General features: G+C 33.5%; 2 protein-coding genes across 2 annotated transcripts; both read left to right on the forward strand.

Moving 5' to 3' along the window:
* Positions 1 to 4,509: 4,509 nt before the first annotated feature.
* Positions 4,510 to 5,689, forward strand: LOC145054511 (uncharacterized). Its single transcript, XM_079002721.1, has 2 exons — positions 4,510 to 4,902; positions 4,982 to 5,689. Exon 2 carries the CDS (start codon positions 4,984 to 4,986, stop codon positions 5,521 to 5,523), a length of 540 nt encoding a protein of 179 aa, XP_078858847.1. The 5' UTR covers positions 4,510 to 4,902; positions 4,982 to 4,983; the 3' UTR covers positions 5,524 to 5,689.
* An 8,371-nt stretch (positions 5,690 to 14,060) lies between these two features.
* Positions 14,061 to 14,540, forward strand: LOC145050570 (uncharacterized). The gene has a single exon (XM_078998796.1). It carries the CDS (start codon positions 14,061 to 14,063, stop codon positions 14,538 to 14,540), a length of 480 nt encoding a protein of 159 aa, XP_078854922.1.
* Positions 14,541 to 15,032: the final 492 nt, after the last annotated feature.

A 15,032-nucleotide genomic window follows, 5' to 3' on the forward strand; every position in this document is an offset into this window, starting at 1 on the left:
TGTATTTTGGTCCATTCAAGCATTAAGACCTTTGTTAAGTCCTTATTAAGATTTCAAGTCCCTTTTGACCAAGCAAGCACGTAAAGTTGCCAACATTACGTGATAAGTAGTCTTATAGAATAATTTCTGAGAGTTTGGCACTTTGTCTTAACCGATTAAGGGCTTATTGAAGTGAAAAGGTGGCTGGAGGAGTACGTTGGGCGTACGCAAGTGTATGCTCAACATAATGTTGTTTTTGTGCACCGGGAACTTGTACGTTGTGCTTCGAGGGTGAGTACGTTGGGCGTACCATTTTGGTACGTGTGTTGTACTTTCCAGCTGGTTATTTTGGGCTTTTTGAGGTTTGGGCCTTGTTGGGCCTTGGATAGACTTAGGGTTTTCTTGAAAGTAGCTCCATGATGGTTTTTAGGGCCCAATCGGGTTATTGGGCCATAATGGGCTTTTTGTTGTTTTGATTTTGGCTTTGGATTGCCATTTTGGGTTTTGGGCTTTTTATACATTTTGGGTCAGGCCTTGGTTATGGACCAGGTACGAAAAGGGTAAAATGGTCTTTTACCCTTTAGGAAGTTGGTTTATGGAGTGGACCTCAGATTGTGGGTATCGGGTTAATTATTGATTAAAATTGTATTTATTGATTAGTTGGCGCGAGGGTATCCGGTTTTGCGGTCCGAGCAGTTATTTGATCATCAGCGGATTAAGGTGAGTTTCATCAATATGTTTAGCGGGTCTAAGGCACCAATGCCGGCCCATGATTGTTATGCTTAAGATGCAAGATGTCTACATGAATCTTGTATAGGTTTTGTGGACTATATGTTTACCGGGAGAGTGTGATATCCCCAAAAACATGGCCAGAAAAGACTGTTTTAATTTATGCTTTTAAAATAATTTCAGAGTAAATCCATTGATTTAAAAGAGTTGCGGAATTTTTTCCCAAAATAAAATATGATAAAATAGAGTTTATCCAAGCATTTAATAAAGAGATGCATTTTCATTATATAACAATATTTGGGATGTCATGTTCCGATAAACAGACCAAAAGCATAAACAACAAAAGATAGACCATACAATAGTTACATATAACAACTGGACTAATATCAAAAGATCTTGATAAGTCATCCAACTTATGCTCTCGCGCCACTACCTGTAATACAACAAAACCGAGTGGGTCAGACTTGGGAGCCTAGTGAGCATATAAGTTTTTCAACCCACAATAAATAATTATATTTAATTTCACCAACCAACAATAACCCGATTACCCATTCCCGTTATCCTCACTTTACGTTCCTAAAACAACATCTATTACCAGGGACCTAATCTAGGATTTTCATCGGGACGTACATTACTACAAAGGGGTTTCCTCAACAATAGATGTCCTAAAGGCAACCATGAGGGGGATAGAGTACACCGATGAACACATCGTTCACAAACAACTACAGGTTATGAGCCTGCTAGTGTTCCACAGGACTGTCTAGAAAGAGTCTGTGGTCGTCATCCATACTCTGCTAGATAACTAGATCAACAACAACACCGAGGCCTCTCATCTGTTTATCACACATCAACTATCTACCCATGTTCCACCTAACATATTAGTAGATAAAAATATATATTTTTATACATAGTTTAAAACCTGTATAGTATTCTCATTCAATACATATTCCAAACAACAGATGAGACACATACACATAACACGTATTTCATAGAGAATAAATCATATTTATGAGATAGAAGAAAGTGAATATACATTCACAGATATAACAACAAAATATACACATAACACGTATTTCATATAAAATACTTCATAATTATGCGTTAAAAGAAAGTAACTACAGACTCATTTGATCAGAAGATGATCGGACAATACTACGGCTTGTAGAAGTAGTATTCTTCGGTAGATCTGGAAGATCTTCACAAAAATTGGCTTCTCGCGGGCAGAGCTTCGGCCCGGGAATTGCACTTCTCGAGATCTCCGGGGATTCGGGACTTGCTTCGGGGCTCGGGATTAATACCGGGGCTTCGGGATATTTCTTGCACTAAAAATGAGGTAAAACGGGGGGGGGGGGGGGGAGAGAGAGAGAGAGAGAGAGAGAGAGAGAGAGAGAGAGAGAAGAGAAAATGAGCAAAAAGGCCGGCTGCCCCCGCACCCTTTTTATAGGGCCTGAACCCTCGCATTACGTTGGGCGTAATGCTCAGCTACGTGAGGCGTAGTGTGAAAAACGTCATCGCTTACGTATGTGAGGCACTCGAGTCCGAGGCGGTTCATGCACTAGGGTACGCTGGGCGTAGTTCAGATCAGATCAATGACTCCTTCGGATATCTATCCTATTTAAAGATTAAATAAACAAATATTAATTATTTAAAAACTTCAAAAATTAATATCTTCCTCATAAGAAATCCGTTTTCGACGTTATTTATATCCACACGTAGGTGATACTACGCTCTACAACTTTCGTTTAGACTCTGTCGACTAATTTTGACTTTATTTTTATTATTTATTTTTATTATTTATTTTTAGTAGGCCGGGACAGGAAAACTCCGTTATAAATTCATAACTTCTTCATCTGACGTCCGTTTTCGTCTGTCTTTTTATCCTTGCACTACTAATAATGAGATCTTCGATTTTCGTTTAGATTTCTTCGGCTAGAAATCACTCGATCTCGTAATCGAACTTCGGGCTGCATACTGCTAAGCTGAAACTTAGAAAAATCATAACTTCCTTATACGAAGTCAGATTTGGACGATCTTTTTATGCACGCTCTCGGTTTAACGAACTCTACAACATTCGTTTAGATCACTAAGGCTAAATATCGCTCTATCTCAAATTCACATTTTACGTCATTCAGCGTCGTGTCGGTTCTGTCGCAAAACTTCGACAGATCATAACTTCTTCTTTATAACTCGGATTTCGGCATTCTTTATATATTCGGAAACCTCGTTTCAACTAATACAACATTATCCATAGATATCGTCTTTATCTAACATTTCATTTTGACGCTTATTTTCATACTTAATTCAATTAAGTCACACAGTTAAGCACAAAACACATAATACTCAAATAATACACTTCTATTATTTCAAAACGGGTTACAAAGGTTAACCTAGACTATTACATCAACATTAATGACAAGCCCAGAAACACAGGCGTTACAGCGAGGCCTGATGAGAATATTGTATGCTATTATCAATATGTGTTTTATTCTTACCGGGCAAGGCCCGATGTCGGGTGGGGTCGATGACTATATGATATGCTATTGTCTTTGTGATTATCGTATGTGTTCGTATGATTATATGTTTATATGATTATGTGTGTACTGGGTGGGGCCTAATGAATGACATGTCTATAATCTGAGTGAGGCTCGATGTCGGGCGGGGCCCGAGGTAGGGCGGTGGTCCATTATATGTTGATATGTATGGTATGTGGTATTTTGGGGAACTCACTAAGTTTTATGCTTACGGTTTTTATGGTTATGGTTTTAGGTATTTCCAATTTGAAAGGGAAGAGTCCGACTTGATCGCAGCGCATCCATCCATGTTTTTGCATCATGATGATTTTGCGATTGCACTCTGATAACTGTTTCTTATAAAAGTACTTCTGAATATTTGGATAAGCAATTATTGAATGTTGACTTAAAGATAAATAGTGGTTTGGTAGAAATAAAATGAATTTTTTACCTCTAAATTTTGGGTCGTTACAAATTTATTAACATTGAGAGAGATAAATTATGATATATATATATATATATATATATATATATATATATATATATATATAGAGAGAGAGAGAGAGAGAGAGAGAGAAAGAGAGAGAGAGAGAGATCATTATTGAGTAATAATTCATTTTTGAGAAATTGATTATTATTAAGACCGATAAGAGAGCATGAGAATACCACTAATTGTTGTAATTTATTTGTTAAATATTAGTGATGACTATTTGATTGCGATATACGTGATTTATGTGATTATGTTATTGTAACTATTATTCACTAAGTCGGCTTACGTTTCTACTGTGACGTCCGACTCGATCCTGTACTTGAGGCCAGTACGATCTTTGTGGTAATTTCTTGTATACCAGAGTGCCAGTGTACACCAAAGTTATTTATAAATTTTAAGTGAGAAACGAAAATTTTGGGATGTACCTGATATGAAAATATGGGTGTTACACATGGTAACCTGAGCGGCGATGGGGGTGATAATGAAATTCGAGGCTGGGAACGGGGGCGCGAAAAGGGGAAATTCTAGGTTGTGGTCGGGGCAAGGAAAAAACAGGCGAATTCTTGGGTGGGAGCGGGAGGTTATTTCTTCTCATATTTGGTGCCGTTGAAATTTCTATTTATCAAATTATCAAATATATTCCAAGTAATCAATTACTTTAATTAAATTAGGTACTAACAAAAAAAAATTGTTTTTAATTAGCATATAAATTTATATTTTGGTAAATGTAATCGGCTCCCATATATGTAATAAGACAATATTACTTTATTTAATTCCATATTTTTTGGTTTGATTCCTTTCCCTTAGTAAATTGTTGTGGATTCTATTCCACCATTTCCTCACCCTTAATCATTGATTGATTCCCCTCCTCATCCCCCTCCCTAACCCTACAAAACCATAATTCCTTTGTATCTGTTCTTCACTTGATTCATTACTTGGATTCCTATTTTAATTCTTTTTCGGCATTCAAGAACAAAGTTATAAGAAATCATCTGTTCCAGACTTTCAGCTGCAATTATGATTCATCTGAAGAATGCCTTGCAGATTCTTCTTCCTTTTTCCTAACAAATCCAACCTTGAATATGGAATGTGGGAAAAAGAGAGATAATCGACAAGAATCTTCGTTACTTTTCAGCTAAACTTTTCAAATCGAAGAGAATTTGTAGCTTTATTGAAGTTCATCTGCTTTCCTTGGTAATTTAATTTCTCTTTTGTTTGTGTAATACTGAGTTGAAATGAATTACCAATGAATTCGTGTCGTTCTGTTCTGTAGAGATGTCTACTACTGTTATGAGCGATGCGATGGTGATGCCTGCAACGGAATCGCAGCCGGTGGCGACAAAACTGATAGCTCCGACGACGGAAGTGGAGTTTGTGGAGTGCGATTGTTGCGGATTGACAGAAGAGTGCACGCCGGGATACATAGAGAGGATTCGTGAAAGGTATCAAGGAAAATGGATCTGCGGATTATGTGGAGAAGCTGTGAAAGACGAGATCGTGAGGAACGAAAGGCTGATCAGTACTGAAGAGGCTATGGCGCGCCACATGAACTTCTGTAGAACGCCGATCTCATCAGGTCCGCCTCCTGATCCAACAATTCATTTAATCGCCGCCATGAAACAGATTCTCCGGCGGAGTCTGGATTCACCGATCTCCGTTAGGTCTATGCCGTGTAGTCCGACGACGAAGAACACCGATAGTGCTGGACTTGCTCGATCGGAGAGTTGTATTCCGAGGCTTAGGCTTGTTGATTCAACCTCCTGCCATGAATCTGAAGAAGACAGAGAACAGTCAAACCAGATGCAATACATTTGAATCTCCTTTTATCTAAACATAAAGCTTTTCTCAGATTTTCTGAATAACATTTGAATCCATGCTTATCGAATATCATTAAGGCTAAACCTATTTCAGTTAAATGGATCCATAATCCATTGCTTTTCATGAGCAAATAGTAAAAACAAAGTGAGAAAATTTTCTAAAAGTAATTTGTTTTTTTATTGTTTTACAAATATCACATGGATCTGTATGTTACGGCTTACCACTTACCACAATTGGTTCCGGTTGGAATAATTCTAAAATGGTTCGTGCTCATTAATTTTTAATTTCCATAAGGGCGAACACAGCTGTCGTTGCGGGGTACATGGCCTTAGGTACCGACCTAGGCACGAATCCGAGTAGATACACAGCCGGTACCATTGTGGGCACGAATCCGAGGTACCGATGTGGGCACGTATCCGAGATACTGCCAATTGAAGGATATTAGACGGGGTATGATAAAGAATTATCTTTTGGTTTTTTAACGTTACCGGTATAATCAATAATTATCTTTCACTTTTAGAGTATTACGATCAGTTTTTTCAATCTCATTTCATTCACCAAAAGGTAGTAAATGATTATGTTTCATTATCTTTAATTTTATTTTTATTTTTATTTTTTTTAAATATTTTATATAAATATTATACTTGTTTTGTAGGGAATTAAAAACCATAAATTTTAATATATATATATATATATATATATATATATATATATATATATATATAATTTAATAAATTAAAAAAAACTAGAAAAAAAAAGATTGATAATCACACGAGGAGAGAGAGTAAAGGATGGCCTCTCCTCACCCTTTCCCCGCCCCCCCTTTTCACGTAGTCCCAATCGGGGTGCAGTTTCTTTTCCCTATCTCATTTCCCACTCCGTACCCATTGGTTTTACCTATTAACTAACCTATGAATTTACTCTCTCTACCTTCACTCTTTTTTTATTCTTTTTATTTTGAAATTCCGTTTACACATGTAAATACCTTTTTTATATCATTTTAAAACCACATATTTTCTTCTATTCCATTTCAATTCTTTTCAATTTCATTATCACTTTCTCTGATGTAAATCTAATTTCCTTTGAAGTGTTATTCCCAGGCCAATCCAAATATGCATAAAATGGTACGAACAGGAAGAAGTGGCGTTGCTGAAAACATACATTGACATTTTCAGAAATAACTAGGTAAATCCAAAAAGATCGGCAGGTGTTCAAATCGTTCGATGCATCAAATGGCTTATGAAAGGAAAAATATGCGCACAAATATGAGTGAACAAGATAGTGTGAGTGATGTTGCTATAAGAATAAGTTTGTGTAGTAGAAACCAAATGACTCATTAATGAATCATTAAGAGACGCAAAGTGATACATTCACAACAATTATTATCCATTGAGATTCCAAAAAAAAATAGAGATTTGAGATTCAATCTCATTCACATATTTCTCATTTGTCGTTCTAATGTTTCATCATACCGACAACAACAAAATATGATTGATGATTTGTTATGTTTAATTCGATGCGGTTTCATCAATCCGCTTTCCATTTATTTTACAAAACCCAGTTTTTCTGTTAGTTTTAAATTTATGCATAGTCTTATACTTAATTTTATGAAAGAGTTAGAGCCAATTTGACAAGTCAAGATTAATGGTTCCTTTAAAAAAACAACATTTTTAATGTCTAGCATTAAAAGTGTTTGGTAAAGCTCATTTGCCTATGTCTACTTAAAGAAAATGTTGAAACACTCAAGGGAAGAGACTCTATCATTCATTTTCTAGTAAAACTCCTATTTGCTATAACCTAAAAGAGACACATCCATTCTCTCTCTCTCTCTCTCTCTCTCTCCCAATATGTTTCTCTTATGATGCTTGTTTTTCTTTTCAAATCGTTTTCCCTACTTTTCAATCGATCATTGTATGTGGGTGTGTGTTGACCTTGTTTGCGTCTTTCTCAATCAATAACAATGTTTGGTGAGCGGCTCTTCATTTTTTTGATTCCTTCCAACAATAGAGAAAGAAAGAGAGCAAGCAAGAAAACAAGAAAATGTTACGTGTTTTTTGATTCGTGTATTCATGTCATACGAATACACGAAGAAAAATAAACTTTATCTCAACTTTCAAGACTTATTCGTGTCGTGTCGTGTCACTCAAAGATTCATGTGTTCATGTCTCGAATTGTCAGGTCTAGATTTGATCACCGACGGGGTATTAAAAGATGAAAAACAAATGAACCTGATGAAAAATAAAGAAAAACGATGAACCAGAGACCTCCTTTATGCATTTGTGTGTATCTCTTCCGCCACCTCAATCGTGTATCCATCTCAAATGCTAGCAACGAGTGTGCTAGTGAGATTTAAATGATGTAAAAGTATATTTGAGTTATTCATTGGATTTGAAATTTAGTTTTTTATTTTATTTTATTTTATTTTATTTATAACAAATCTTCGTATTTTAAAAGAGATTTATGAATTAAATTATTATGTTCTTTGAAAATGTTTATGTGAGTATGTTAAAATGATAATTTTTGTCATTTAGCAATTCGTTCAATAATCTTACCAAACAATAGACCTCTCTAAATCATGCAGGTCTCTTAAGAGAAGTGATTTGTACACAACAAATTTTTTCCATACACAATAAGTTCTGCATTAAAGTAGTGTATTCTACAACTCTATCACGCACAATTTGTTGTGTATGGATAATAATTGTTGTGAACGTATCACTTTGCTAATAAAACAGTACCATTACCGACACGTGTCACTCCCTTGCATCCTGCTCCTTTCATTTTCCCGCTCAGTAGTCTTAACTGAATTTCCCACTTTGCCCTTCCGTTCCAAAAATACTGCAAATCCGGACAAATACTGCAAGTTTGAAATTTAAAATTTTAATTATCAATTATACCATAAAAATCTGCAACCAATTAGGAAGAAAATATGTATTAAACTCTATCTCAATCCCAAATAATCAGTCAATCGAATAACAATCCCAAAAAATCAGGCAAACTCTTCGTAATTTAAATTTAAATATTTGTATATACAGAAACAAGTATGTTCCTCTTTCAATACAAATAAATCGAATATTCATCGTCTGGTAAGGGATACTACATTGTTTTCTTTCTGTTCTTCATATATCGAGCTTATACCCATCGATTTTTTTTTTAATGTTTGCAATCTATTTTTCCTATATTCAGGGTATACCAATCGCCTTCTTTTTTTAGACTTCATAATCAACCAGGTTTTTATGTATATCCATTCTTTCTTTCTGTGGTATATACTTTATGCTTCTATATGTATTTTACTATTTCCATCGCCTTCATTTCGATTCATAGCAACAATATACTTTACATGTTATTAGTAGGTATTTGACTGTTTCCCCTTCATTGTTGTTTCTATACAATTATAGTATCGAAAACAATAAACTGAATGTACATTGTTATTTTTTTTATGTATTCTGAATAATAAAGTTTCTGAATGTACATTGCTATATATATATAACTATATTTTCTAAAACTCACAACTGTTATACAAATTTTTAAACGACAATGTGACCTCATTATCAACTTCATTTACTACAGAAAAGACCATAATGCCCTTAATTTGAAAACAAAAAACTGAATGTACATTGCTATTTGTTTATTTATAAGGCTGAATGTACATTGCTATGTTATACAAGTTTGAAAACTACCATTTTACCCTTTTCAACTTCATTTACTCCAGAAAAGACCGTATTGCCCCTAAGTTGAAAAGTAGTTCATACATATGTTATACAAGTTTTATAATTGTCATTTTACCCTTTTCAACTTCATTTACCCTTTCCATCGCCTTCATTTCGAGTCATAGCAACAATATAGTTTACCTGTTATCAGTAGGTATTTGACTATTTCCCCTTCATTGTTGTTTCTGTATAATTATAGTATCAAAAACAATAAACTGAATGTACATTGCTATTTGTTTTTTTTTTGTATATGTATTCTGAATAATAAAACTTCTGCTATAGTCTATGATATAGTTTTTGATTTTTTTCTCATTATATTATTTTACTTTCAATGTTGTGTGTGTGTATGTGTGTGTGTGTGTGTGTATATATATATATATATATATATATATATATATATATATATATATTCTAAAACTCACAACCGTTATACAAATTTTTAAAAGACAATGTGACCTCATTATCAACTTCATTTACTGCAAAAAAGACAATAATGCCCTTAATTTGAAAACAAGAAACTGAATGTACATTGCTATTTGTTTATTTATAAGACTGGATGTACATTTTTATGTTATACAGGTTTGAAAACTGCCATTTTACCCTTTTCCACTTCATTTAGTCCAGCAAAGACCATATTTCCCCTAAGTTAAAAAAATATTTCATACATATGTTATACAAGTTTTATAGTTGTCATGTTACCCTTTTCTACTTGGTTTACTCCAGAAAGGCCATATTGCCCCTAAGTTGAAAAGTATTTGATACATGGCAGTTATCAATTAAGACAAATAAATAAATCAATGCTTTTCGATTTTTCGTTTTATATTTGAACATTTTTGTTAAATATTCAAGGTTTTTTTTAATTGCAAGGTACAATGGAACATATTACTCCTATAAAGGAAATTGACTCAATAAAGGATGATTTCACAATTAAAGGTCGGATCATACATCTTTGGACTCAAAAGTCAAAATTTGATGCAAATGACACATACTCGATAGAAATGATTTTGATGATGAGGAGGTATACGATTTATATATTCAATTATTATTTTTGTAAAAATTTATTCATATTCGTAAGCCATTATATATAAATATTTGTTATTTGTTTCTTTTTTAGGGAAGGAAAATTCATGCATCTTGTGTGAAAAAATGGTTTCCAAAATTCAAACACTATCTTAAAGAAGATAGTTTAATATATGTCAAGAAACCTAACATCGCACCAAATACTTCAAAATTTAAGTTTGTTGATCCAGAAAGAAAAATTAACGTTTACTACGATACAACTGTAAAAGAGTGTGAAAACTTTTCTGGATCTGCACACGGCTTTGATTTTGTTGACTTCAATACGATCGTTTCGAACAACATCCTGGAGTCAAACTCTTGTGGTTAATTCATTTAGTATTAACTTTTGTTATATAATATTTTTTTTATTGTTTCAGGGACACTAAGCTTAAGGTAACTTTGTGGGGTCATAATGCATACTACATGTCAGATTTTCTTGCTAATAATATCAGCCTTGCTCCGGTTGTTATTGTTCAGTTTGCCAGAGTGAAGTTTATTAATGGTTTGTAATTATTTTTAACAGTTATTTTCTAAAATTTTATATATAATTACTTAATCAAATTTATTTTTGCAGGTCGTTCTTTTTCATCCACCTACTTTGATGTTATAGGTTGTTCATAAACAATGATATCGATACGATTACAAGCTACAAAAACAAGTACTTTCATTTATAATTTCTGTTGTATTTTCAGATTTATTTTTTTCATAATGTATCAAATTTAATTATTTTTTGTTATAAATTAACAGATTGGTTTCTGAAAATGGACAACAACTTTCATAAAGTGGAATCAAGATGATTGCATCAAAACAAGACACGGAACACAATGACTTTCTGAAAAATCATATGTTTTCTAACATTGATCATTTGTTTGAACCTTTAGAGGTACTTTACATGATTTTTAAAGTTATTACTTTAATGCATATTTTTTTTAAATATTAAAAAAGTAAGAAACAAAGTATATTGTTATGACGAAAGTAACATACACTTTTGCATACTAACATTTATTAACATTGAGCATTATTTAAATTTCAAGGAGAAAACAGTCATTATTGTTGGTACTGTTAAGGGAATACGTCAAAACATACGTTGGTATTACCTTGCTTATAGCAACTGCAAAAAGTCAGCAAAAGAAAAAGAGTCTTCCACTGATAAGGTTGATGGTTCTCATGAAGTGGCCGAAATCGTTACTTATGAATGTGCTAATCCTAAATGCAAAAATATCCAAATTTCGGTTATTCCAAGGTATTACATATTTATTTTACATAATAACAATATATGTTTATCATATTTCGTGTAATATAATATAATTTATACTCTATTTAGATTTAAAATCCCACTTCGGGTTCAAGACAACACATGAACATTGACTTTAACCTTATTTGATCAAAGAAGTTGTTCAAATACACAGCTAAAGAATTGTATGATAAGAACAAGAAGGTATTATTTTATAGTTTTTAATTACTTCTTTATGTTATACATTATATATTTTACATACAAAATATATAATAGTATTTATTTATATTTTAGCTTGGCATTAATTTGGATTTGTATCCAATGGAGTTAAAAGTTGTGGTTGACAAAAAGTGCATTTAAAATTGATATCACAAGTTACAATGTGAATAATAAAAGTAATATTTATGGGATATCAAGATTGATTGAGAGTTCAGACATAATTGATGAACTGGAGAAAAAGAATTTGAATTCACAGGTTTTTTTCAACAATTATATATATATATATATATATATATATATATATATATATATATATATATATATATATTACCACATTGGCCCAACTATATACGAATCAAATAACATTTTCTTTTGATCTTATAATGCACCCTGCTAATTCTGATTCATTCATGATTAGTTCTTCAGATATTGCCTCCTAAGAGACCAAAGTTGTCAAGGTTCTACTTTTTAAATTATAATTTTGAAATATTTCATTATAATGTATAACAACTAACTAAAATTTCTTCTAGGATTCTTTTTCACAGACCGGTGAAAATTTAACACCGTGTGCTAGGGACAATTCAACTGCAACAAGTCCTACAAAGTTGGTTTCTACACCAACATAACTAAAAAGAAACCATGCTACATGCATAGATCTTGATGAAATGGAGAATTTTTCTACTTCTAAAAATGCTCGGTTGTCACCACCAGATGAACAACCAATCCCTCTTTTGGTATCCAAGAAAGAAAAGTAAATGCACTTTACTTCTACAAACAATCTTAGTTCGTGGTTAATTTTGTTTCAACATTATAGACTCCTAAGCCGTTTACATTTTTAAATTTGTTTTTTTAAGGTGGTTTTCTGGGGATATTATGTTTTTCATTTTTGCGTCTTGAAAGTACATTGGCTCAATTTTTTTAGTCTCTAACGTTGTTTACTATGTTATTTGGTTTCACGTTTCTGAACATCATATAATCAACATTATTCATCACTGAACAATCAGACTAACCTATTAAAATATTCGTCATTGTTCTTAATTTTGGTCCCCATTTTCTTCTTACCTTTTATTCCTTTTGGTTTGTTCATTATGTAGTTATCACATGTTACTTGACTTGAATGTGCAAAATTTGTTCTCATTTTTTTAACATGAACATCTAAAAACTACACATTCGTATTATTTAAATACTGCATATTATCTGCAAAATGTCTGTTTCATTTTTCTGTTTTATGTCCTTACTGCATATTAGAAGGAATACCAACAAACTTTAGCTTTTATGCTAACTTATTCGATTTTTCTGTTTTCGAGCATGTCCTTGGTTGAAAGAAAACACGACAGATGTTCATTGGTTTCATTTAATATGTGTTTTTTATTTTATACTGACAGTAAAAATGAAACATTGAATATTGTTATATGCTACTAACCTTAACATGACCAAGTTGTGTTATTTGCAAACCAGAGTCAAGAATTTGGATGTGTCTGTCTGCTACCGACTTATGGAAAAAGCACTCTTCAACAAGGTTATAGTTCAGTGGGTCATAGATATAAAAAGGTCTTATTAAAGTGTAATTAACACCCTTTGAATCCAATAAAGCCTTTGTCTCAAGATTGCCCTTGTGTCGACTTTTAGGATCAACAACATCCGCTATGACCAAATAAAAAAACAAAAATTTAATATATAATTATAAAGAAGAGTTCTAAATGTACTTGTGATATAGTAAAATAGTAAAAAATACAAACAAAAAAATATGATCATTGGATTATTGTTATGTGAATTTACAGCTCTACCTTGATTTTGTTGGGTTAATCAGATTTTGATCTGTGGGTTTTTATTTGGAAGTTTTTAATTTAATTGGTCTTCTTTTAGTTTTAGAGTTGTAGTCAAATAGCTTTTGTTTTAGTATAAATATGAGATGTAGGTATCTTTGTAATTTAATTCTAGAACTAGTTTTCAAGTATATTATTCATTGTTTTTAGTTTTGTCTCATATTCCTCACTTTTTGTTATTTTGTTTCTTTGCCTTGGTACACAAGGTGCAACTTTTGTTTACATTTGGTATCAGAGCAGTTTCGTTGAAGGGGCTGTGATTTAAGGTTAATTACAATCAAACCCGGTTTCTTTTAATCGGGATTGTGAGAGACTAACCGGAGGCGCGGAGTAAACGAACAGGAAGACGTTAAAGCGGGTGACTTTGAATCGGTTCGTTTTGTGGGTGACGGAAGATGGTAAAGGTGGTCGTGACCTTGTCTTGTTGTTTGGTGGAAGAGTGCTCTCGGAACAAGCTTGATTAAACAAGTCGGGGTTAAGGAAAAAAGGATGTCGTTGGTTAAAGAAGGAGGTTCAATGACGTATCAATTTCTGGTTTTGAATCCAACGAATTATCCGGTGTGGGATGTCAAAGTCAAGTCGATTATGGATGCACACGACATATGGGAGACGGTCGAACCAAAGGTGGATGAAACATTGGATCAAAAAAAGTCAAAACAAGCTCTTGCTTTTTTGTTTCAAGCGATACCCAAAGACATGGTGTTGCAAATGGCGAGTTACACCGAACGAAAGAAAGTGTGGGATGGGCTGAAAGCACGGTATTTGGGAGTGGATCGGGTGAGAACGGCTCGACTTTCAACCTTAAAAAGGGAGCTTGAAAGCTTGCGTATGAAAGAGGGTGAAACGGTCGATGATTTTGTAATGAAATTATCCGGTTTAGCGTCAAAAGCAAGGAGTCTTGGATATGAGCTTGAAGAAGATGATTTAGTAAAAAGGTTACTAGATTCGATGCCTAAGTCGTTTCTTTAAATTGTGGCTTCAATAGAGCAATGTTTTGAGTTGGATTCAATGTTATTCGATGAAGCGGTTGGTAGATTGAAGGCATACGAGGAGCGTATAAGAGGAATCGAGAAAGTGGAGGACACTCGAGGTGGGTTATTGTTGGCTAGTGAGGAAAAATCACATGTTTGTAAGCATTGTGGCAATGGATATTCAAATCAGGATGACTTTGGACGTGACCGGGGAAGAGGTCGAGGATCTGGGAGAAGTCGAGATGGTAATAAACGTGCCTGGGATAAAATTCACATTAGATGTTACAAATGTGGTGAGCTTGGTCACTATAAAAGCGAGTGTACTAAATGGGAAAAAGAAGAAGCAGGTCTAATCGAAGAGGAACAGTCAGTGTTTTGAACGAGTGGTATGACGAATCCGATTAAGGGGGTGATTGTTGGGTTAATCGGATTTTGATCCGTGGGTTTTTCTTTGGAAGTTTTTAATTTAATTGTTTTTCTTTTAGTTTTA

Source organism: Lactuca serriola, chromosome 5 (genome assembly GCF_051521515.1).
Source record: "Lactuca serriola cultivar US96UC23 chromosome 5, Lser_US96UC23_V15, whole genome shotgun sequence".
Taxonomy (NCBI): domain Eukaryota; kingdom Viridiplantae; phylum Streptophyta; class Magnoliopsida; order Asterales; family Asteraceae; genus Lactuca; species Lactuca serriola.

Coding starts and splice junctions, on each gene's coding strand:
- LOC145054511 (XM_079002721.1), top strand. CDS start 4,984: ATGTCTACTACTGTTATGAGCGATGCGATGGTGATGCCTGCAACGGAA.
- LOC145050570 (XM_078998796.1), top strand. CDS start 14,061: ATGTCGTTGGTTAAAGAAGGAGGTTCAATGACGTATCAATTTCTGGTT.